Source organism: Empidonax traillii, unplaced genomic scaffold (assembly GCF_003031625.1).
Source record: "Empidonax traillii isolate 1590-97213 ecotype Southwest subspecies unplaced genomic scaffold, ASM303162v1 scaffold1540:size127936, whole genome shotgun sequence".
Taxonomy (NCBI): domain Eukaryota; kingdom Metazoa; phylum Chordata; class Aves; order Passeriformes; family Tyrannidae; genus Empidonax; species Empidonax traillii.
In genome coordinates this window covers 33,870-51,670 of record NW_020956733.1, presented here as the reverse complement: position 1 = coordinate 51,670, position 17,801 = coordinate 33,870, and the positions used below count along the sequence as shown (strand labels likewise).

At 52.7% G+C, this 17,801-nt stretch overlaps 2 protein-coding genes across 5 annotated transcripts in view; both read right to left on the bottom strand.

The window, feature by feature from the left end:
* The window catches only part of SETD2 (SET domain containing 2, histone lysine methyltransferase), a 65,232-nt gene extending 54,649 nt beyond the window's left edge, over positions 1-10,583 (bottom strand). For all 4 annotated transcript variants that reach the window (XR_003573920.1, XM_027907766.1, XM_027907764.1 and 1 more), the window contains exons 1-2: positions 10,449-10,583; positions 802-817 (exon numbers count right to left, since the gene is read on the bottom strand). Coding sequence is in view for 3 of the 4 variants with exons in the window: in XM_027907766.1 (XP_027763567.1) it covers positions 802-817; positions 10,449-10,486 (54 nt within the window). In the remaining variant the exon portion in view is untranslated. The remainder of the gene's footprint in view (positions 1-801; positions 818-10,448) is intronic.
* A 2,448-nt stretch (positions 10,584-13,031) lies between these two features.
* The window catches only part of KIF9 (kinesin family member 9), a 21,109-nt gene continuing 16,339 nt past the window's right edge, over positions 13,032-17,801 (bottom strand). Inside the window, exons 17-21 of the mRNA XM_027907761.1 lie at positions 17,140-17,497; positions 16,388-16,564; positions 14,832-14,950; positions 13,762-13,866; positions 13,032-13,247 (exon numbers count right to left, since the gene is read on the bottom strand). Of these exons, the coding sequence (XP_027763562.1) occupies positions 13,140-13,247; positions 13,762-13,866; positions 14,832-14,950; positions 16,388-16,564; positions 17,140-17,497 (867 nt within the window). The 3' untranslated portion in view covers positions 13,032-13,139. The remainder of the gene's footprint in view (positions 13,248-13,761; positions 13,867-14,831; positions 14,951-16,387; positions 16,565-17,139; positions 17,498-17,801) is intronic.

Sequence of the window (17,801 nt, the reverse complement as noted above, 5' to 3'; positions counted from 1 at the left end):
GAAAATGGGTGTTATTTGTGTGGGGATATTTCAGGGATGATTTTAAACAATTTCCAGGGCTGGAAGGGCATGAAACGGGATCCTCCCACCCCGACTGTCTCACAACAATATTAATATTTATTATTCTTACAATTTAAAAATTCCTGAAAATATTCCCAGAAAGGAAATATTTCCCTGCTTCCCAAATTTTTCCCTTATTCCCCAAAAGTAGTATTCAAAATGATTTAAAATTATTAAAAATTAAACTTAAAATATAATAATAATAATAATGATAACAAAGCAGTTTTAACTAATTCTAATATATTATAGTTATTAAAATTAAAGATTATATTTTTAAAAAATCATTCCCAAAGTTTTCCTTACTCCTAAAAATTATTATTTGTAATATTAATAATAATAGTAATAATAAAAAATTAAAATGCAGTATTATTAAAATTTTTAAATTATTGCCAAAAATTATTCCCCAATGGAAATAGTTCCCTTATTCCCAAATTTTTCCCTTACTCCCCCAAATTAGTATTTTAAATTATTAAAAATTAAATTATTTAATGTATTATTATTATTATTATTATTATTATTATTATTCACTGGTATCAATACCTCTAGTTACTGAAGTTAAAAATACTATCAAAATTATAGAAAAATATTTCCCAAAAGGAAATATTTCCCTTATTCCCAAATTTAACCAGAGGAATCCCCAGAAAAACATCCCTTTGCTCTATCCGGCCCCTCGGTCGCTCCCAACTCCTGGAATCCCTTGGCCAAAGCAGCCCCAGGCCGGGCTCCAGTGTTACCACTCACCTCATTTTCTTCTTCTCTGTTGTCAGCGAGCCGAGGGAACATGGAAAAGAAACAGGAAATCAGGAATAAACACCGGGACAAACACGGACTGGAACGTTCGGCCCCGGGGCTGGGATGGGACATGAAGGGTCACCGACACCCCCAACCCACCCCGGCCCTCCCACACACCCAGATCCACCTCTGCAGAGGAGCACGGGGAGTGGGGGGGGCTCAAAAATTCCACCCTGGAAAATTCCAGGTGGATCTGGACAGAGCAAACCTTTGCGGAGCGAACCCTCGGCTCGCAGTGTCTCCCGAAGGATATTCCAGCGGTTATTCCAACACACTGGAGAGGAACTGAGGGCATGAAACACCTCAACAACCAGACTGGAGCAGCTGCATTTGGGGTTCCTGGGATTTTAATATTTTCCTTAAGAACTGAAAGGATTAAAGAGGAATGAAAGATGCTCCGGAAGGTCTTGCGGATGCGCAGCCTGGATATTTGCCCCGATGATTACGCTTCGTTAATCAAGCAATCAAGCCCATTAATCAATTCATGCCAAGTCTTTGGGCAGCTCAAAGCTCATCACTGCAATAATTAGGACCGTTCTCTGCACCCCAACCAACGGGACAGCCCAGCTTTCCAGAATTCCCAAGTCCTCTGCTCCACGCAAGGAAGGAGAAGGAAGAACACAGCGACTCTGTCCCTGCTTTGCTCAGTTCCTGGGAGAGATTCCAGGAGTTTTCTGGTCATGCCAGGACACCACAACCCAGACACAGACAGTTCACCCATCTCTGTCTGTCAGGGATCTACCAGAGATCCCCAAATCCCTCGCCAGCTCCAAACACAGCTTAGAGTTGGAATTTTGCTCCATTTCATCAGAATTTTGCTCCATTTCATCAGAATTTTGCTCCATTTCATCAGAATTTTGCTCCATTTCATCAGAATTTTGCTCCATTGCGTCACTTTTGGGCCACAATTCGGTGTCACCAACACAAGTTTCCTGCAGAAAACATTCCCAGATTTCCTTTCAGGCACCAAGTGATCCAGAAATATCGATTTCCAGAAGAAAAAGCCAAAGTTTTCGGATTCCAAGCAACCCGAAGGCGGTGAAGGCGCAAGAACCAGCTCGTCCCATTTAAACCATCCACCGGGAATAATCCTGGAAAAACCAACCCCCACAGGAATACTGTCCAAGGCTCCCACCCAACTGCCAAAGCTGATTAAAAGGCTGTAAATTATTGCAGGGAGGAAAGAGGAGCCACATTCCAGCCCCAGAGCACACGAGATTCCATGGGCCCAGCCAAGCCTGGAATTCCCAATCCAGCCCGGGCAGGAGCTCAGGAGCCCTCCAAGGGCAGCTCCTGGACTTGGAATGAACACCTACAAGGAGGTTTCCACTTGAGAATCCCAGCAGGTGGAATTTTAGACTTCCAGGAATCTGTTGCTCTCGACGGTCCCGGATTTTGGGGGTTCAGTTTTGGGGTTTAGTGGAGTCAAAACCCCACATGGGTGATTTAGGGATCTTTTCCAACCTAAACAATTCCATGAAGACTTCTAAGACTTCCATAACCAGGTGCAGCCCAGGATTACAACCAGCAGATGACAATAATTGCATTTTAACTACTATTAAAAATTATTATCATTAATCAAATGATCACTCTTAAAATTGGTAAAAAATTATTCCCAAAAATTACTCCCCAAAAGGAAATATTGCCCTTTAAAAAAATTACTATTTATGCATAAAAATACAGATTTCAGTAGGTGACTATTGGGAAACAGGTAATTAAATCCAGGAGCTTGGGCAGGAGACATGGAACATGAGCTGGGGATCCATCCCAGATGTTTTCCAGCAGTTTCCCAGCTCCAGAGGTTGGGAACAATCCCAGTGGCAGCACCTTGTTCTGTGCAGGTACAGAAAAATCTGGGATGAAAACTCATGGTTTGTTATATTTACTTACTTATTATAAATTTTATCTTACCATATTTATTATTTTTATTGTTTATCCTACTATATTTATGGTTTTATTTTATTTATTTAGTTAGTTATTATATATTTCCACTCCTGGAAACATCCCAGTTTTGCCGTGGGAATGTTAATAAAAATGAAGGATCTATTTTAATTCCAAAGTTCAGCAGCTCCAGCATTTCCTGGGAGCTTAAATCCCCATTTTTAAGATGTATCCCACCCAATAATATGAATTTCATCCAAGTTTTCCTTATGCTAAAGAGCTAAAAAAATTCCAAATCAGGATTCCAAAGGCTAAAAGTCAAAACTTTAAGAGCCTCACCTCCCTTATATCCCAGTTTTTTAACTCTTCTCCTCCTTAAAAGAGGAAAATCTGGAAGCCTGAAGCTTTTCTTATCTCCCTATCTGCCCACTAACAGCCCTGGGAGGCTGAAAAGGCCCATTCCCAGCAGGAATTCAGCTCAGGAATTCACAGGGACCCATCTGAAAGCCCTTTGCTGCCTGAAAAAAAAAAAAAAGGGCACAAAATGCAAAAACCTCAGCACTTAAATCCCAACTTCCAGCTTAGGAAGTTGGAATTTAACCTGTTTTGCTCAGGCTGGGTGAGCCAAAAATATTTCGGGATGCAGATGGAATTCCATGGACCGCCTTCATCCACACCAGGGAGAAGGAAACCAGAAGGTGGAAATTTGGAATCCCAAGAAGATCCTGAAGCCCCAAAGGAATTTTCCCCTCAATTCCCACCCTCTGAACTGAAGGATTTCCTAAAACCCTCCCAGGTCTGAAGATCCATCACCCGCTGGGCTCAGTAATCCCAAATGGAGGATAAAAAGTAAGGAAAGAAGCGCAGTTGTCCTTGGGAATGGTGGAATATTGTGATGAACTGCCAGGGAATCTCTGCAGAGCACTGGGATTTAACATCCCAAAGTGTCCCTGCTCCCAGAAATCCTGCACTGCACATGGATAATGAACAACCAGAAGAAAAGCTGGGAAGTTCACAGGAAATCCTGCTGCTTCCCCCCCAAAAAAAAAAAAACATGGAGAGAGGAAAGGCAAAAGGACACACAGGGAAGGGGGGAAATCCCTATAAAATCTCTTATTTAAATGGAAGCTGGAATTCCAGCCGAGCTCTCCGGAAAATGAGGTCAAGGTGCCTTTTCCTGCAGCACATCCCTGAAATCCTGCTTCCCAAAATGCCCACTTCCTGCTTTAGACAACATTTTCCCTGAGGTTTTGGAGCTGGAAGTTTGGAGCAGGGGAAGTGGCACCATTTGTCCCCTGCTGGAATATGAAGGAAAAAAGGGAGGATTGGACATTCCAGGGAAAGGAGGAGCTGAATCTGTGGAAAATCAGGATTTATCCTTTCATTTATAAAAACAAGGAGTGACCTCATTTATTGATTTCATTCTTTATGTGTCAGAATTCCAGCCCCTTGGGAATTCTCCAGGAAAAAGATCCAGTTAAGAAGAAAATATCCGGTTTCCTGCTCCTTCCCCAAAATCTCTGGGAACTCCCAAACTCCCCCCAAATCCTGCTGTTCCTTTTTGCTCAGACCCAGGGAATGTCTGAGGAAGGAATGAAAGATGGAAGCAATCAGGAATTCCCAGGGAAGCTGGGAAAGGGATTCACCTGCCACAGGGAGGGAAAGGATGAGGATGAGGATGGATATGGGAAAGGGGTGGTTTCAGAAACAGAGGGAACAAATCCAGGCCTGAACTCCAAAGCACAGCTCCTGGCTCTGCACCATTCCCTGGAAAACCTCCCCCTCCTCTGGGAGCAGGGAAGGACATTCCAGCAGCAGCTTTTGGAGTCAACAACTTCCCATCAGCGTGATGGAAATGGGATCACTTCCCAGGTAATCCCTGCCCCAAATCCCTTCCTTTGCCCCCAGCAGGAACAAAGAGCCATCCAAGGAAAAAGGGAACGTTAAACTGACCTTTCCTGCCCTGATCCAATGAAATCCTAAAACCCAGGGTTAGGCCTGGCTTAAAGTTCATTCTCAATTCCACCCTCAGCACCTCCCCCCAGCTGCTTATCCCCATTCCCAACATTTTTTACCTCCCCTCATCATCCCAATTTTATTCCTCTCCATCTTTTCCAGCCCATGGACACTTTGCTGTGACCCCCTCCAGAGGCAGCACCACAATCCAACCACAGCTGAACATTCCTCCTTCCAGCAAAAGCCACTTTAAGGACAAAAAATTAGTGGGAATTAATGGGGAAAAGCAGGGGGAAAAAAAAAAAAATCCATATTTTAAGTTTTTCCCAAATCCTTTCCCACGAATCCCAGGAAAGTTCCTCCCTTTAAGTTGCTTTTTAAAGTTTTGGGGTTTGTTTGTTTGTTTTGTTTGTTTTTGTTTGTTTGTTTGTTTTTGTTGTTGGGTTGTTTTTTTTTTTCTTTAAGTTGCTCTTTTTAAATTGCTCAATTTAAGTTAAAATACGCTTGGGACCAGGAAAAGGATTCCAGGAGGAGCCAAGGAACTGAAAACTTGAGGAATTTTAGAACAATAATAACAACAGGAATCAGGCAAATTCCATGTACTTACAGTTGCTGTTACCAGTGACCAGGATGGGCCTTCATTCCCAACGCATTCCCAGCACCTGGAAGTGTTGAGGCCCCACCTGGGCTGAGCCAATTCCCGGGGAATTTGGGCTTTGTGCTAAAAACCAGGGGGAAAAACCCTGGAGGAGCAGCAAAGCCACGCCCCTCCCTCCAGAGGGAGGGACTTGGGAAGGACCCCCAGCACATCTTATCCCACCCCCTGTCCTCCTGGTCCAGGTAAAAGCTGGAATTTCCACCCCTCCTCCAGGTATCCCATCCCCAGGGTGTTCCCTGGGGCAGCAAATTCCAGCCCTGAGTTTATCATCACCCCCTGGCCCTGCAGCTTTGTCTCCCAAAGGGCCTGGAAAACCAGGAATTTCCTCTGGTTTGGGGGGAGTGGGAAATGTGGAAGCCATTCCCGACCTCTCCCTCTCCCCAAGAGAGGAGCTGGAAGGAGCAATCCTGTCCCCTCCATCCCCAAATTCCCAAAGATGTGTCCTACAAGCTGCACGCTGAAGCTAAAATATGGAATTTTCATCCGTTTTTCCCCAGGTCACCCTCTAATTCTCAAAAAGGAATTCTGGAAAACAAGGAAATTGTTTTTGCCTGGAAAACAAGGAATTCTCTGTGTTCCGGGGCTTGCTGGAGCCACGTCAGACACACAGAACCCATTCCCAATATTCCTTCACTGCCAGAAATGAAGCTGGAAGGAGCAATCCTGCCCCCTCCATCCCCAAATTCCCAAAGATGTGTCCCACAAGCTTCACATTGAGCCAAAACCATGGAATTTCCATGTATTTTTCACCAGGCCACTCCTTAATTCCCAATATTCCCAGAATTCCCCATATCAAAGCTAAAGTATCCCACTCTCCCCTCCCAAACTCATCCCAAATTTAACAGGAAGACGCTTCCCAGCCCTGAAATCACATTCCAAGTCTCCTACAATTCCACCTGGCAGGTTAAGGTGGGAATGGGAATATCTTGGGAATTGCTCTCCATCCCAGGAAAGAAAATAAAGCCCCTTCCTGCTCCTTTACACCTGGAATTGGCACTAAAATTCCAACCTGGGAATGGGTTGTGCAGGGAAACCCCAAGCACCGGGCTCTGGAGTCTTTCCTGTTGCATTTCCATGCAAAAGGCTGGAAAAAAAAATCCCCTGGGAATGACACATTTTGGATTTCCAGCTGCTGGTGCATTTCAGGAAGGAAACCACGGAATTACAAAGAGATCCTGGGAAAGCTGGAAAATCTTGGGAGCAATGGGGGGAAAGACAGTGGGAATCCACTGGAAAATAGGGATCCAGGTGGAAGATTCCCCAGGCTCCAGCACAACGGATTCCTCTCACATTAAAATCATGGATCCAGTGTTGACTCCTGGCTCACATTCTCCTGAATTTTAGGTCCTGATCCAGAACATTCCCCCTGGGATCTCCCAGGAATTGCAGTCTCTGGGATGGATCCCAAAAAGCTGAGATGCAGCTGCAGGGACGGAACAATTTTAGGGAAGTTTACCCTCCAAAAAAATGGGAAAAGAAGAAAATCTTTTTCCTTGAATCAACCAACATTCCAACAACCAGAGCCACACTGGGACATCCTCAGGACTTTTCCTCAAGGAGTCCTGAAGTTCTGGAAGGAACAATGGCCAGGTGTTTATAAATCCTCTCTTCCCTTCCAAATATCCACCCAAACACATTCCAATCAGAATTCCAGCAGCAGATCCGGGCACAGGGTTCCCAGAGAAGCTGCAGCTGCCCCATCCCTGGAAGTGTCCCGGGCCAGGTTCCCAAATTCCCCACTCAGGCTCCCAAACTCAAACGTATAAGGAGAGTTATCCTTCAATAATCCAGCTTTTCAGACACACTAAAGTGGGAACACAGAGCTGGAAATCCCTTGGATCCAGCGAGAGCCAAGTCCTTTCCCTTCTCCCTTTCACGTCCCGTGGGACCATCACGAATAAAGGGGAGGAGCATTCCAAGGGAAATGCAGGTGGAAAATGCAGCCCTTCCCTCCCATCAGCATCTCCCAGGTGGATTGGGACACACCCATGGACCTGGTTTGGGTCTTTAACCACAGCACATTTTCCAGGAGCTTGAGCCGAGGGAATCAACCTCCTGGATGGTTTTCCTTAGGGAAAAGCAGCAAATACAACCCAGATTCCCACGGGAAGGAAAAACCACCAAGTCCCAAAGTGACGCCGACACGGAACAGCCCCGGAGCCTCCACAGCTCCAAAGAACAGCAAAAATCCTTAGGAACAGCCACAGCCAAAAACCTGGAATTCCAGGCTGGCTGAATCCATCTCAGGTCACCTTAACAAAACCAGTGGAGAATTCCAACGCTCCGATCCTGAATCCCAACCCCTCCAAACCACCCTCGGACACACCAAACCCCACCGGCATCACTGGTGGGATGGCTGGAAAACCATCTCCACCCGGGACAGAGCTGAATTCCCACTGGGAAGGTCTCCATTTTCCATCAGAACACAAGGACATGAGGGAAATAAATCCTTGGAGCTCTCGACTCCATGAGATGCCATCACCAACACGTCAACTTGTCCCAGAGGTTCCTCCAACGCTCGGGATGCAGCGGATGGGGACGATCACGGAATCTTCTTCAAGGAAGCAACAGCACTGAGAAACATCCATCAAATATCCATCAAAAACAAGGATTCCTGGAGAAACCATGGCTGCCCCAGCCCTGGAAGTGTCCAAGGCCAGGTTGGAGCAAGCTGGGCTAGTGGAAGGTGTCCCTGCCCACGGCAGAGGGTGGCACTGGGTGGGATTTAAGGTCTCTTCCAGCCCAAACCAGTCTGGAATTCTGAGCAGGTCCAGGCCAGCATCAGGCAGCTCCAAGGAGAAGCTCCAAGTGCAGTGTGGTGGTGGCTCCGAGCTCTGGGAATGGGGTTATCCCAAATTGGAGGTTCTGCTGGAAGCTGCAGTTCTCAGGAATCCGAGCTCTGGCTGACAACGGACACGGAGAGCGACCGATCAGGGAAAAGCTGGACAGAGTTTCTTTCCCAACAGGAAAACTCCAGGAAAAGCCATTGGAATGGACGACATCCACCTGCTCCGGCCAGCGCGGAATCCAGCTCAGTAGCATCCCTGGAAGGGTCCAAGGCCAGGCTGGATGGGGCTTGGAGCATCCTGGGATGGTAGGAGGTGTCCCTGCCCGTGGCAGGGAGTGGGACTGGATGATCCTGAAGGTCCCTCCAAACCCCAGGAATAATTCCCAGGAAAATGAGGCTGAGCCCAATGATTTCCCAGGCTCCATTCTCACCACCAGGCTCTGCCCAACACTCTCCCAGCAGCACAATTCCAACACTCCGAGCCACAACAGCAACTCATCCCAAAAAACCAAACCAAGCACATCCCTCCTCATCCAGCAGGAACGGGATAGGGACAGCCACAGTCTCTGGCAGCACATCCCACAGCCACCGGAGCTTGGCTCTAACTCCACTCTTCCCAAACACCCAACACATCCTGGGACATTTCTAACGACCTGATAATCCCAAATAATCTTCCTCCCCAGGGCAAAGCTGCGGTGCTGGGAAGAGCACCCCCAAACCAAGACACAGCCGTAAGGAAGGCGGCACAGACACGCCGGGAACACCGGGATTCACGGCAGGGACACGGAAACACAACTCCTAAAAACACCAGGACACGCCTGGGAACTCCCCGAGCCCCAGGATGGAACTGACGCCTCAAGGAAACCCCCAAATCAGGACAATTAATCAGTAATTCCGTAGGGAGCTGTCAGGGAATCCGCTCCAGCTCCTTCCAGCAGCCCAGCTTGGCGCCACTGGACACCTTCAGACAACAAACCCGATGCTTTTGGATCCCAAATCTCACATGCTGACACAGCCTGCGGTGCCAAGATCCCTCCCAGCACTCCAAACTGCAAAGGTGAGATTCCTAAATTGGGATACAACTTCTGGGATCGACTGGAGAGTCCTTTGGACCCAGAGGGTCCCTCAGGAAGGGGACAGTCACTCCCCCCCAGGGATAAGCTGAAGTAAATCAGGCTTTACTCCAGGTTCTCCTGCCCCAGGAGCAAAACACAACCTGGATCCTGAATCCAATCCTGCATTCCCCACTCATTTCAGACGGCTCAGCCACCGGCAGCGTTTCACTGGAACAAGGGGAAGCTGTTCCTCAGCTGCTCCAGGTGGGCACGGCCAGAACCCGCTCAGGAAAGGTTTGCTCCGTTGTCCTTGCTCAAAAACCCCACTATTTTTAGCTTTTCCCGCAATCCCGCCACCGCACAGGGGGTGCTCCGTGCCAGGTGTCTGCTCCAGAGCCGGCAGAGTTTACAGAGCCCCCGAGTCCTTCGCCAAGGAAGTCTAAAAATGTAAAAATAGCGTTGAGAACCGGCAGGAAAAGGAGGGGGGGGAGGCGAGAAATCCAGCGGGGAAGGAGTGACTTTGCTCAGGAGAGGCGATAAAGCCGGAGGCCCGGGCGGGATAAAGGGGGTGGGTTGGAGAAATTCCCCATCCAGAGGAGGACCAGAGTTCCCGGCCATTAAACTGCTCCCCCTTCTCTGGCTCCTTCCTCCTGGCAGAAAATGGGGTCAGGGCAGGGGCCGCCCGGGGCCGGGCAGGATTCAAGGCGTAAAATCAAGACGGGGCTCGCTAAGCAGGAAAAAATAACGTTAATAATAATAACAACAATAATAAAGGTGGTGGTGAAAAATGGCCCCGCGGGGAGGCCGGGACACGTCCGCACGCTCCGCCCGGCTCCCCCCGCGCTCCCCCGGGCAGGGACGGGACAGGGACAGGCACCGGGGCAGGGAAAAGGGGGACACAGGGAAAGGGGAGACACCGGGAAAGGAGGGACACAAGGAACGAGAGGACACGGCTCCCCCACCACCACCACCCCCTCCGCCGGCCCCGGCGCGGCCGCTCCCGCCCCGCGCTGCCCGCCCGCCCCGCGCCCGCCCCGGCCGCGGCCATCACGCAAGGCCGGGGATGTGCGGCCTACCCCGGGCCGGAGGGAGAGCGGAGGGAAGGGGACGGGGAGCGGGGAAGGGGAAGGGAAGGGGTGCAGGAGAGGGAAGGGGGAAGGGGTCGGGAAGGGGAGTGGGAAGGGGCAGCGTCCCGGCTGCCCGCGGCCGGCGCTGCCCGGCGCCGGCGGGCCCGAGGCCGCGCAGGGCCCGCGCTTACTCCGGCGTGGGGTGCTCCGGGTCGTAGAAATCCCCCATGGTGGGTGGGCGGGCGCGGGGCTCCGCAAGTGCCCCCTGGCCGGGGAGGCCCCGCTCGCCCCGTCGGGGCTCCTCACATGGTCCGGCGGGGCCCCCCCGCCACCCGCGCCCAGCCCGGCCCGGCCCCGCCGCGATCCGCCCCGGCCGCGGCTCCTCCTCCCGCCGCTCCGCTGCGGCCGCCGCGCTCCGGGACACGCTCCGGGACACACCGGGATACAACGGGATACACCGGCACCGGGACACACCGGGATACAACGGGATACATCGGTACCGGGACACACACCGGGATACATCGGGACCGGGACACGCACCGGGACTGGGACGCACACTGGGACCGGGACACACCGGGATACACACCGGGATACACACCGGGATACACCGGGACACACACCGGGACACAGTGGGATACACCGGGACACACACCGGGACCAGGATGTTTTCAGAACCATATTGGGATCACCCCCGGGATCACCCCCGGGATTACCGGGGTCACACCAGAATCAGCCACAGTGTCACCAACATCGCATCGGGATCAGCCGTGGAATTGCTGGGATCAGCTGCAGCACCCCCGGGATTTTCTCAGGGCGTATCAGGATCCCTACACCAGGATCAGCAGCAGGACCGCTGGGATCTCCTTGGGGTCAGCCACTGAACCACCAGGATCCCCTCGGGATCACACCTGGATCACCCCCAGGATCACCAAGACCACAACAGGCAACTGGACCACAGCAGGATCAGCCACAGGATTGTCAAAATCTCCCCAGGATCACTGGGATCATACAGGGATCACCCCCAGGATCAGTGGAGCCACAACCTGCCACTGGATCCCCAGGATCTCCTTCTGGGATCTTCAGGATCAGATGGGAGATCACCAGGATCACACCCGGATGAGCTGCAGGACTGCTGGGATCACCAGGGCTACACCTGGATCACTCATGGAACCACCAGGATCTTCCTGGGATCTCCTCAGCATCACCCTGGGATCACCCCCAGGATCACTGAGATCTCCCCAGGACCACACCAGGATCTCACTGGTGTCACCTTTGGGATTGCCAGGATCAGCCCAGGGATCCCCAGGCCCCTGGATCGCCCACGGAACACCAGCATCCCAGGAATCTGGGATCATCTGCTTCCCTGGCATCTCCCATACCCTGGGACACTGGCACACCAGGATCATCCCCAGTCCAGTACCAGCACTCCTGGGATCACCCACACCCCTGGGATCATTCCCGGGATCACCCACACCCCCAGACACTGGCGCCACAGGACACCAACAGCCCTGGAATTCCCAGAAGACAGGGATCACTGGCAGCCTGGGATCTCCTCCAGGATCACGGGCACCCCCAGGATCACACCCTGGGATCACAGCCTGGATACCACCACACCGTGTTCCCAGGGCTGTTCCTGCCCCCAGGCCGGGGGAAATCCCTGGGATGATCAGAGAGAAACACCCCAAAAATCCCTAAAAACCCTCTTTTCCTTTCACAGGTCATTTCCCCGCTTCCCAAACCCTGGGAAAGCTCCTCCAGGGAGCTCAGCCCGGGAGACCCACCTGCTTTTGGGATGCAGTAGGACCTTCCCACTCTCACAGGAGCCTCCAAACCACATTTGCAGCTTCCAATATCGAGATTTTTTCGGGATTGTCCCAGATTTGGGAGCACAGCACGGGCAGCAGGGACCCACGGGGATGGGGTGGGAAGCAGGGGAGGGTGCATGGACAAAGGAAAGGCTTAGCTCCAAGTGTGTGGAAGTGTTTTCTTGGGAAATCCAGCCTGGGTTGAATTTCCAGCAGCTTTATGAGCCTTTGGAAATAGATAATTCCAAAGGAAAGTTGATTTCTGGGCTGTTCTCTGACGCCCTTCTGGGAAGTAGGTGCTGTTATGGGAATAGAAGGAAGCTCCAACATACTTCCAACTTCCCAAATAATTTGGAGGGAGCTGGGGGGGCTCAGCCTGGAGAAAAGGAGGCTCAGGGGGGACCTTCTGGCTCCCTGTAATTCCCAGGAAAGAGGTTTCAGCTGGGGAGGTCGGGCTCTGCTCCCAGGGAACAGGGACAGGAGGAGAGGGAACAGCCTCAAGGAGAGGTTTAGGTTGGATATCAGGAAAATCTGGGAAGGGCTGCCCAGCCCTGGCACAGCTGCCCAGGGCAGGGGTGCAGTCCCCATCTCTGGAGGGATTTCCAAGCCCTGTGGATGTGGCACTTGGGGACATGGTCAGTGGTGGCCTTGGCAGTGCTGGGAGAACAGTTGGACTCAATCTTGGAGGGCTTTTCCAATCCAAACCATTCCATGATTACCCATAAATTAACCTTTGTTGTTTCATTCCCTTCTCCAGGCAGATCCAACCAGCAAAGACTTGTTGCTCCAACAGGAACGAGCCAGGAGACCAGTGGCTCCAGCACCAGGAAAGAGGGAGGTGGGAGCAGCCTGGGTTGTCCAGAGGCTCAGGAAAACCAGTGGTGTTTGAACTCCCTGGCTCGTGTCCTGTGCAAACAGCGGGATCGATCCCCAGTGACCGTCCCAACCTGCACAAAGGTTGGATGCTTCGATCTTCCCAGTGTTTATTCTTACAAATCGATGGTGGACACGAGCACGAGGCACTCTGGGAGCTGGCATTCCTCAGGGAATGCTGGGATCCAGGCTGAGCCCCGCCTGCTACGCGCTGTGCAGGAAGGAGAGGGGTTTGTTCTTCCCAGCAGCCCTGAGGATCCCAGCTCTCCTGCGCATCTGCTGCAGGGCCAGCGTGGTCCTGTCAAAGGTGTGCTGGGAACAGGGAACACAAAGGGATCAGCTCGGATTGCACAGCACAGTTCTCACCTCTAAAAGCTTTTGACCTGAAAAATAAAACCAAACACCTTCCCAGCCTTTCCAGGGGGTGCTGGGAAAAAGCTGGAAAAGTCCCCGTCACACCAGCATTGCTCTGCTGGTGGTAGATCCCAGCAGGCTCCAAGGAGGGCACGACAAATCCTGGGAAATCCTCCTGAGCACTGAAAAGCTGGTTTTGAAATGTTTTCATGGAATCCAGAACAGTTTGGGTGGGAAGGGACCTTAAGGATCATCTCATTCCAACCCCCTGCCATGGGCAGGGACACCTCCCACCAGCCCAGGGTGCTCCAACCTGGCCTTGGACACTTCCAGGGATCCAGAGGCAGCCACAGCTTCTCTGGGCAACCTGTGCCAGGGCCTGCCCACCCTCCCAGCCAAGAATTCCTTTCCAATATCCCATCTGTGGCAGGGGGTGGAAGGGGATGATCCCTGAGGCCCCAGCTGGGGTTACCTGCTGCTCAATCTTCATCTTGGCCCTGTAGAAGGGGGTGGATCCTGGGCAGTCCGGCAGGTTGGTCTCCTGCATCCGCTCAAACCTGTCCTGCTCATCTTCATCCTGCAGGGAAAAGCAGACCCCATCCCATGTGAAAAACACACCTGGAGACACGAGTCAACTGGTCCCATTCAGTTCAGCCACATCTCCAAAGCCTTGGGAGTGAGAGGTTCCCATTCCTTCACCTTAGAAGGGCAGATCTGGGCAGGACTTTAAGACAAGGGTTGGGGCTGGATGGCCAAGCTCAGCACGGTCCAGCTCCCAGCTGATGTCCATCCTGGGCTGCTCCAGGGAAAATCAGGAAGGTGTGAGCACACATGGCTTGAATGAAGGACCATTTTAAAGACACCAGCCTGTATTTCATGTTTTCATGCTGGATTTGGCACTTCCAGGGATGGAGCAGTCACAGCTTCTCTGGGCAACCTGTGCCAGGGCCTGCCCACCCTCCCAGCCAGGAATCCCTTCCCAATATCCCATCTATCCCTGCCCTCTGGCAGTGGGAAGCCATTCCCTGGACTCTCTGCAGCAGCTCCACGTTCTCCTGCTGCTGTTCCCAGGGCTGGGGCAGCTCTGCAGGGGGGTCTCACCTGAGGGGGCAGAGGGGCACAATCCCCCCCTGCCCTGCTGCCCACGCTGGGGGGGATGCAGGAATTTTGGGAAATGAGAATTTTACAGGAATGTGCTTTTTCAGGATCAGGAAAAGGCCTGGCACCCAAAGTGGTGGTTCCTGGCAGAGAACTCGCCAAGTCCCAGTCCCCACAAAAGGGAACACAATAGTCTGGCTGCAAGGATTGGATCCCTCAGGCTGGAAACCAAGCTGGAAACCAGGCTCCCGAGCACCCTCCAGCTCCGGGCACTTTGCCCGATTCCTGACACTCCACATTCCCAGGTCCCTCAGTCACTGTCCTGTTTTAGCCTGTAAATGGATGTGGCTCCAGACAGACAGTCCCCCTGTGCCTCCCCTTCCTCCTCCTCCTCCTCCTGGTTCCCTCATCACCCACCAAGGAGGACGAGCAGAGCCAACTCACCAGGCACATGACCCTGTTGATGGGAATCATTCCAGGCCGGATGCTCCCCCCGGGCCTCAGAGCTTCCCGCAAATCTTCAGGGATGAGGAAGGACTCGTTGTACCAGATCTCAAACTCTGCAAGGCACAGGGGGGCATTAACAGGCTGTAACGACCCGAGGGACGGCAGGGGGATGGTTCTCCCTGCCTGTGGATCAGGAGGGATCTCGGTGCTCTTAAACCCTCGGAGGGGAGCTCAGAATTCCAAGGTCTTGAGTTGAAACTCTGTGAAAAGTTGCTTTAAGGGCGCTGGGGGCTGTGCTGGAGGTGGTGGCTGCTCCTGGGGACATTCCCTGGCCACGAGATGGCACCACTCCTGCAGCCCATGGATGGATGGGGATCATTCCTTTGGAATGGTCAGCACGGCTGGGGCTCGGGTTTCAATCCCACCCGCTCAAGCACAGCCATGTGCCATCCCATAATAGCCCGTGACAACAGACAGCAGGTGGGAATTCTGTCCTTATTAATCCCGGGCATTTCCCAGGCACTGCACTGCCGATAGGGAGGGTTTTGGATATTTGAATAAACATCTGGAACGCCCAAAAGTGCCAAACCCGGATGATCCAACGGGAAGCAGTGGCTCCGTTAGGATTTGGCCCTGTCCATCCCTGGCACAATCCCTGGCATCTCCTGCAGCGTGGGATGCCCTGATGGATCCAAGCTGTGCCCTGGCATGTTTGTAGAAATCGAGTGTTGCCATGTGCACGACATCCAAATGTTTGGGACTCTGGCATTTGTACAAATCCAGGGATACAGCAGGGGGAGTGAATGCACAGATTCCCACGTGGAACACACCAGGAATTCGCAGGGATCACCCCGGGCAGAGGAGTGACCAAGCTCTGCTCCCTGCCAAGGCTGCAGCTCTGGGACCTGGAGCTCCCAGGGGGAAGAGGATTCACCTGGAATGTGGAGCCAGAGCCCTGTCCCAGGACAACTCCTTGACCACCACCTCTGGGACAGAAAACCAGGGAGGAGGTCCAGGGGCAGCAGTGGGAGCACTGCTGGTAAATTCCTTGTGGAAATCTTTGTCCCAGGGTTGCACCTACTGGAGTGACCAAGTAGCAGAGTGTCATTATTTGGGAGAGAGAAGCTGCAGGAATTCAGTGCCAGGTCAGAGGAAAGAGCCACTTAACAAGCAATAAAATCTGGTCTGGAAGGGAACAGGGAAAAGGAAGAGGATGGGAACTGCCTGGAGTGCCAGGATAAGGGGGAATGGCTTCCCACTGCCAGAGGGCAGGGAGAGATGGGATATGGGGAAGTAATTCTTGGCTGGGAGGGTGGGGAGGGGCTGGAATGGATTTCCCAGAGAAGCTGTGGCTGCCCCTGGATCCCTGGAAGTGTCCAAGGCCAGGTTGGAGCAACCTGGGATAGTGGAAGGTGTTCCTGCCCATGGCAGAGGGTGGAATGGGATGATCCTTAAGGTCCCTTCCCACTCAAACCATTCTGGGATTGGGTGATGCTTGTGAATGCTCCAGTCTGGTGTACCCTGAGGCCGCTGAGCCTGCTGATCCATACCCAAGACGAGCCTTCTCCTGCACTTATCCACCAGCTCCTGGCAGTACTGGATCTCTGCCTTGAGGTCCTGCAGCTCAGCATAACCAGCCCTGTGCTCTTCCTTCAGCTCCTTCAGCCTCAGGATGAGGGAGAACTCCTTCTCATCGATGATGACCTGGCCCTTCTCGTCGGTGTATTCCCCTGAGGGGAGAGAAGGAGAGGGATGTCCCTGGTGAGGGGGGAGGGGAGGGACAGGGCTCTGCAGGGGGCACAGCCTGGAGGAGGGGCTCACTTGGATCCCACGGGAAAAATCCCAGGGAAGCCGTGGGAAAGGATTCAAAGGCTAAATCCTGGTCAGTGCTTTGGGACAGTTAAACCAGCACTGCTGAGAATCATGGAATGCTTTGGGATGGAAGGGAACTCAGAGCTCATCCTGTCCCACCCCTGCTACGGGCAGAGACACCTCCCACCAGCCCAGGCTGCTCCAACCTGGCCTTGGACACTTCCAGGGATCCAGGGGCAGCCACAGCTTCTCTGCCCAACCTATGCCAGGGCCTGCCCACCCTCCCAGCCAGGAATTCCTTTCCAATATCCCAGGGGTAAAGCCTGAGGAGCTCAGCTCAGCTCAGTGAAGTGTGGAGGACTCAGGTGACAGCCCAGCCTGTCCCGCTGTCCTGGCAACCAGCAGTGCTGGGTTAGTGGTCTCACCACCCAAAACTCCTCGAAGCCAAGAGCTCCCTCCCTCTGCCACATCCCTGTTGGCCACAGGGACTCACCCTCCTGCCACCGCTTCTGCTTCTTCCCCTGCAGGGCCTCCCTGACTCCCTCCATCTCCCGCCTGACCTCGTTGATCCTCCGTGCCACGGAATTGCTGCTCCTCTGCCTGGCCAGGAGGATGTTCTTGTTGTCCCTGAAGATGTGGTTGATCTCCCTGCCAGCCCCCTGCTTGAACTGCTCGAACGCCTCCACCTTGGATGGGGGGAAGCTGAAATCAGACACAGACGGGGGGAGGTCACTTTGTTCTGCTCTGCGGCACAGAATCAGGGAATCAGGGAATTGTGGAGGTTGGAAAAGCCCTCCAAGATCACCAAGTCCAACTGGTCCCCCAACACTGCCAAGGCCACCACTGACCATATCCCCAAGTGCCACATCCACAGGACTTGGAAATCCCTCCAGGGATGGGGACCCCACCCCTGCCCTGGGCAGCCTCTTCCAATGTTTTCCAACCCTTTCCAGGCAGAAATTCCTCCTGATGTCCAACCTGAGCATCCCCTGGCACAGCCTGAGGCCGTTCCCTCTCCTCCTGTCCCTGTTCCCTGGGAGCAGAGCCCGACCCCCCCCGGCTCCCCCCTCCTGTCAGGGATTGCAGAGCCAGAAGGTCCCCCCTGAGCCTCCTTTTCTCCAGGCTGAGCCCCCCCAGCTCCCTCAGCTGCTCCTG